The following is a 6,513-nucleotide window of genomic DNA, read 5'->3' on the forward strand; positions in this document are numbered from 1 at the left end:
CGGTGGCTCAGGCCTGTCATCTCAGCACTTTGCGAGGCCGAGGCGGGCAGATCACCTGAGGCCAGGACGCTGAGGTCAGGAGTTCGAGACCAGCCTGGCCAACAAGGCGAAAAAAAAAAAATTAACTGGACGTGGTGGCAGGTGCCTGTAATCCCAGCTACTGGGGAGGCTGAGGCAGGTCAATCACTTGAACCCAGGATGGCGCCACTGCACTCCAGCCTGGGCGACAGAGCAAGACTCTCAAAAAGGGGGAGGGGGGACGGTCAAAGTATGACCCCACATACTTTGCTGCTTCCCGCATCTGGATTACTGGTCCAGTTATGGGTCTTGTTCTTACGGGGCATCCAAGGAAGTGAGGGTCAGGCATGGCGTTGTGGTGACTTTGAGACACATATTTCTGGGGACAGCTAGAGTGTTTAATCTAGCCATTCTGATCCAGCAGACTCATTTTGAAGTAGAGGGAATAACCCTGCTTAAATTCTTCCCCAGTCCCTGGTCCCCAGTCCCTGGGTCTCCTTCCAGGTGTGTTTGGTGCCAGGGTAGGCTGTAGGCTTCTCTGATGCAAGGGCATAGTCAGCCAAGGTTTGGGAAAAAGTCAGCTCCAGTGTATCATAGGCCTGACCTTGTCCATCTGACCTCAGCCCCCACTCAGTGCACACCTGCCATCTCCACAAGCTTTGTGGGGTAGATGGCAGGGGGATGAGGAAGAGGGACTGAAGCTGGGGGTGTCCTCCTCCCCGCCTCCTGGAGTTAGACCAGGAAATGGCTGTCCCTTTCGGCATCATTAGGGAGGCCAAGCGCTGGGAGAGGCCCTGGGAAGGGAGCCTGGGATGCTGATCCCCAAAGCCCTGTTCCTCAGCTGCCCACCCCTCCAGCCAGCTGGGGCTCCTTGAGCTGGTGGCCAGCTGGACAGGGACAAGAGAGCAGTGTGCAAGAAACAGGGCTCCCTAGGCATGGCTCAGCAGGGAGGGGGTTCCTGGGGAGCTGGAGAGGGCTTCCTGCAGCTGTCAGGTGTGTCTGGGGGCCGTGGCGAGGGGGGTGTAAGAGCAGCTGGCACCCTTCGAGGAGGGCGAGGGAGAGCATTTGTCAGTTCTGGAAACATGGGGGCCCCACGGGGGCTTGATGGAGCGTCTCTAGGCCCCTTACTCTGAGGCTGTGGTCTGTGTCCGGAATGTTATACAGGAGACATCCTACAGCTTTGGGGTGGGGGCATCCCATCAGGAGTCTCAGGGCATGTTTGTTTGTTTTGAGGGGGTTCGGGAGCTTGGCCACCTGGTCTGGGTAGGAGGCACCCTGGGTGTTTGGGCAGCAGACAAGGCAACCCTGGGGGAGGGGGTGGGGATCCTCACCCCACCCTACCCTTGCTCTTGGCCGGGCTGCCCCACTCTGGCAGGCTGCCGGCCTCCTATTTCCGTCGGGCACCAGGGTAACAGGGCCACATTAGGGTCTGAGCCAGGAGACGCCCAGCCAAGGCTGGGACTGGGGAGTGGGGGAGGGTCTCTGAAGAGTCATCTGCAGGGCCCAGCAGAGCCTCTGGGGCCCAAGCCTCCCACTCAGGCTGTGCTAGTCCCCACGTCCCCACACAAGCCCGTGTGGGGGTCTACAACCCTGCTTTGTACATGCTGTTTGAGTCACATAGCCCCAACCCCCCCAAAGTCCCAGGAGTTGTCTGCGACTGTGAGGGCTGGGGTAGAAGCCAGAGACAGGAGCCTTGTGTATGGGGAGGCAGGGGGGCCAGCGCGGGTGGCTGGGAGGAAGAGTCCCCCCCATTCCTGCTGCCCTCTTGGCAGTGATTCAGAAAGGTCCTTTTTCAGCCAGTGTCAGAGCTGCTCAGCTGGGGGGGGAGGGAGGGAGGGAGGGAGGGAGACAGGAGGGAGGGCAGGCAGGCAGTCGGGTGGGGAAGCCGGGGAGTAGGGCTGGACTGTTACCACTGCCCTGGAGAGAAGACAGAAACAGGACAGAGGATCCCGGCTGCAGCCGGCGTGAGGAAGGCTCCTCCGCTCCCTGCCAGGCTGGCCAGCTGTGGAAACCCAGCCGGGCTTGCAGCAGAGCACAGGGGCCCAGCCCGTTCTTCCGCATTTCCCACCCCCGTGTGGGATTTGGGGGGCTCCTGGGCGGAGTGCGAAGCTCATAGCCGAGGCCCCTGCTCACCCGCTTCCTGAGCCGGATCCCCAGCGACTGTTCAGGGGGTGCTGCTCCGTGGCGATGCCGGCGGCACGTCGGTTCCCTGGCCTGGAGCTCTCCTTCCCTCTCCTGGCCAGACTGCGGCGACGGCTGTACACAGTGAGTGGGGTACAGGGGTTGGACTGCTGGGGACTGTTGGGGCTCCTCAGCACCAGCAATTGACTGAGAGGCAGACAGCGGGACTGGGAGCGGCTGAGGGACCCCGCCAGTGAGGGCTCGACAGGGGGTCCGGGCCAGGTGGCCTCCCCTGTGGCCGCTGCGTTCATTCCTGTTGGCCTGTGTGTTTGCACGCCAGCCACGGAGTAATGACGGACACCGGTGTGCAGACTCCGCGAGGTGCTGGGGGCCAGGCTGTGCAGAATTGGAGAGTGTTTGAACTCCAGACGAGCCGCAGCCATGCCCTGTGCTGTGCGAGGAACCGTGGGCTGGAGGGGGACTTAGAGGGAGGCGGACCCCTGCAGAGTCAGCCTGGACTGAGACCCTGACTGCTTCCCTCACTGGGATCCCGGAGTTCCTTCCCATCCTCCCACACGCATCCCCGGTGCAGAGCAGCGCTGTTCCTGGTCAGGGAGCACGGAGGGGAGTGCACAGCTGAGCAGAGGTGTGTCAGCTGGTGTTTCAGGGAGAGGGAACAGGCCGGGCTGTGCTTTCTGAAGAGCTTCAGGGGAGGGGCCTCTGGGTCTCCTCCAGCCCTGACCACCCAGGGCATGGCTTTGAGCTGTTTTCAGGAGCCTGGAGGAGGGGCCTGGATCCTTGGGAGTTGGTGGTGGGAGGAAGAAGAGGGGGCCTGGAGACTGCCTGCCCTGCGGGAGACTGGGATCCCCCATCCTGAGGCTGAGCCCTGAAGGGGATTGGGGTCACTTTGCTCCAGGGACAGGGCAGCAGTGGCTGGGCCGTGGCCGGGTGGAGGGGAGATGCTGCCTAGGCCAGTGCCTCCCAGTGCACCTCTGGACTGGCTTCTGGAAAGCACCGGCACCTGGTCCTCTTAAACCCCACGTCCCTTTTTTGTAAACAGATTATTTTGTTGAGGATAAATTAATTAATACAGCTTAATACTTAGAACTGTTCCTCGTATATAGTAAGTGCGGTTGAAGTGTTAGATATTAATTTAGTTTAGTTTAGTTTGAGATGGAGTTTTGCTCTTGTTGTCCAGGCTGGAGTGCAATGGCACAATCTTGGCTCACCACAGCCCCTGCCTCCCAGGTTCAAGTGATTCTCCTGCCTCGACCTCCCGAGTAGCTGGGATTACAGGCACGCGCCACCACACCTGGCTAGTTTTGTGTTTTTAGTGGAAACCGGGTTTCTCCATGTTGGTCAGGCTGGTTTTGAACTCGGGTGATCCGCCCGCCTCAGCCTCTCTAAGTGGGGATTACAAGTGTGAGCCACCGCGCTCAGCCTAGATGTTACTTTTATTGTTACTCGTCTTAAACAAAATTAATAGAAATATGTAACCTGTTATGTTAACCTGTTAACCTGTGTACAGTGAAACAATACAGTGGGAACTGTAGTATAAAGAGACATAAGAAGAAGCTAATTATAACATTTTATGTATCTTAATACATTAGTAATCTAGACAATGTAATGAGGAGTCAGCTCCTGAGACCTCAGGCAGAAACGCCGTGAAGGCAGCATCTGCAAGTGCTGACCGAGAGACGAGTTTTGAAATAATGAGAGAGGGTTGCCTTCACTGACATTTTTGCAAATAGTGGACTTCCGCTATGTTCCGAATAAAGCAAAGTCCATTTTCCCTTAAGTTTACGCAGTAGTTTCATTCCAGGAAAATTTGTTTTATATTAAACCCGTAAGGCCAGGAGCGGTGGCTCACACCGGTAATCCCACCACTTTGGGAGGCCAAGGCAGGTGGATCACTTGAAGTCAGGAGTTCGAGACCAGCCTGGCCAACATGAAGGAACCCTGTCTCTACTAAAAACACACAAATTAGCCGGGTGAGGTGGCAGGTGCCTGTAATCCCAGCTCTGAGGCGATAGAATTGCCTGAACCCCGGAGGCAGAGTTTGCAGTGAGCCAAGATGGCATCATTGTACTCCAGCCTGAGTGACAGAGTGAGGTCCTGTCTCAAAAAAAAAAAAAAAAAAAAAAAACTATAAAAGTACTTTCTTGTTTATATATGAAGTGGGATCAGATTCTAGGTTTGCATGATCATAAACACCTTCATGAATTGAGTTGTGTGGGATTTGGGACAGTGCGAGAATGTCCTATGCATTGCAGGCTAGCTCACGTTCCTGTCCCCCAACCACCCCCAAATGTCGTGACAATCAAAAATGTCCGGTGGGGGTCTGTGCAGCCCTCGTGAGAACCATTCCAGTAAAGGGTTACGGCTTTAAGTTCGGAAACCACCCGGCCGGCCCAGCTGCCTGGCCCAGTCGCCGTGAAGGAAGCGCCAGGACTTGAACTGAGCGTTTCTCATTCCCCTTTGTTACTCTTTGTACTTCCCTGAGCTGCCTGAGAGTCGGAACTGGCACTGTGTTGGCAGGGCCACTGGGAACTGTGGGGGCAGGAGGCTCACGCTGGGCCCGGGCTGTGTGTGCCTGCGTCTCCGAGTGCCGCTCACTGTGATGGTAGCTGGGGGGGAGGCCACCGCTGAGTTGGGGAGGGGGATGGCTTGGTCCCCAGCCAGGCAGCTGGCCTTTTTTCTCTTGCCTGTTTGCCTCTTTGGGGATTGAACATGGGTCAGGGGCTAGCCTGGCCACGCCCTCAGCTCTGAACAGCCTTCCTCAGACGGGTGGGTGTGCTGTGCGGTGACAGACCTTCCTCAGACAGGGGTGGGTTTGCTGTGCGGTGGATCGCTTGCTTAGCTTTGAAGTTTCCACCAGCTTCTTTATCTGGACCCAGGAGAGTGTAGGTCAGAGGTCACTCACCTGCCCATCGGCTGATTGTGGCCTGCAGTGTGCTTTGGCCAGCACGCTGTGTGTGCGTGTGCGTGCATTTCAGATTTGAACTGTTCAGCATTGTTAAAACGTCAGGAGAAAGACGAGTATTAAGTGAAATCAGGGAACAGAATGGTATGGTTAATGCGTGGATATCTGTGTAGGGGCGACAGAGTCTGAAGGGTCCGCAGAAGACGTCACTGGCAGCTCCTGGAGAGCTGGTGGCTGTGCAGTTGTGGGGGGAATGAGATTCGTGGCTCTGTGCACCTTCTGAATATTTTACCATGTGCAGATATTACCTTTTCCAAACAAACTTTAATGGCGAGATTTCACATGTAACTTCAGATTTCTTTTATTTCTTGAAAAAATGGAAAGCTTTGACAATACTGGGTCCCAGTCTCTCGTGACAACCATTGGTGGGATCTGAGCTCCCTGTTGACAGGGGTGTCCGCAGGCCCGCCCCAGGCCCCACCCCTCCCTCTCGTCTTCTGCTTGCCGTGGCCCTGTGGGCACTTGGGTGGTGGCCCATGGAGTGGTCTTTGGATTGTTAGGAGAGGCTGGGTGGTCAGGCTTTGGGAGGAGCTTAGCTCAGAGCTCGTCTGGCCCTGAGAGTTTTCTCCGTCACATCTGAGGAGCCCATAGGTGGGTCTCAGGGCACACTGCACCCTGCAGATACTTTTATCACACGTGAGGAGTAAGAACACCTCGATCTTCCCAGAGAGACCATTGTTCGTTTTTACAAGGTTTTCAAGGGCTTTTGACCCCTGGAGACTTAGAGCGGGTGAGGAACGTGAGCACAGACGGATCAGCCACGGATCACAGATTTCGGGAGCAAGACCCTGACTCCTGGCTGCAGGGCGGGGCTGTATCTCTGCCGCCCTCACTGTGCCCTGTGGCTGGCAGGAATGGGCACGTGGGTCCAGGCGGTTCTCAGTAGCTCCTGTTGGGAGTTAGAAGGTGGTGTGAGCCCTTCCAGGCGGCAGTGTAGTGGGATGAAGGTGAGCCCAGGTCACTCGGGCAGGCCCCCTGTTGTCCCCCGCCACAACCCTTGTCCCTGAGCCACTCTTCCCTCCCCACAGAGGCTGGGAGGCGGCAGCATGCAGCCGGAGGAGGGCACAGGCTGGCTGCTGGAGCTGCTGTCCGAGGTGCAGCTGCAACAGTACTTCCTGCGGCTCCGAGATGACCTCAATGTTACCCGCCTGTCCCACTTTGAGTACGTCAAGAATGAGGACCTGGAGAAGATTGGCATGGGCCGGCCTGGTAGGTGGGATGTTGACTTGACTTGTCTTACCCCTGACTGTTTACGTCCTCTGTCCTCAGGACCACTGAGTGCATGGGTGGCAGCTGAGAACTCTGTCCCAGAGCCTGAGGCGGCGCGGGCTGAGGACTGTGTCTGTCCCAGGGCCTGAGGCGGCGCAGGCTGAGGACTGTGTCTGTCCCAG

The 6,513-nt window shown here is 57.1% G+C and overlaps 1 protein-coding gene across 1 annotated transcript in view; it reads left to right on the forward strand.

Moving 5' to 3' along the window:
• The first annotated feature begins 1,889 nt into the window (after nucleotides 1–1,889).
• The window catches only part of TNK2 (tyrosine kinase, non-receptor, 2), a 24,884-nt gene continuing 20,260 nt past the window's right edge, over nucleotides 1,890–6,513 (forward strand). The window contains exons 1-2 of the mRNA XM_011978730.1: nucleotides 1,890–2,283; nucleotides 6,151–6,331. Coding sequence (XP_011834120.1) covers nucleotides 2,206–2,283; nucleotides 6,151–6,331 — 259 coding nt within the window. The 5' untranslated portion in view covers nucleotides 1,890–2,205. The remainder of the gene's footprint in view (nucleotides 2,284–6,150; nucleotides 6,332–6,513) is intronic.

Source organism: Mandrillus leucophaeus, unplaced genomic scaffold, assembly GCF_000951045.1.
Source record: "Mandrillus leucophaeus isolate KB7577 unplaced genomic scaffold, Mleu.le_1.0 Scaffold199, whole genome shotgun sequence".
Classification (NCBI taxonomy): Eukaryota; Metazoa; Chordata; class Mammalia; order Primates; family Cercopithecidae; genus Mandrillus; species Mandrillus leucophaeus.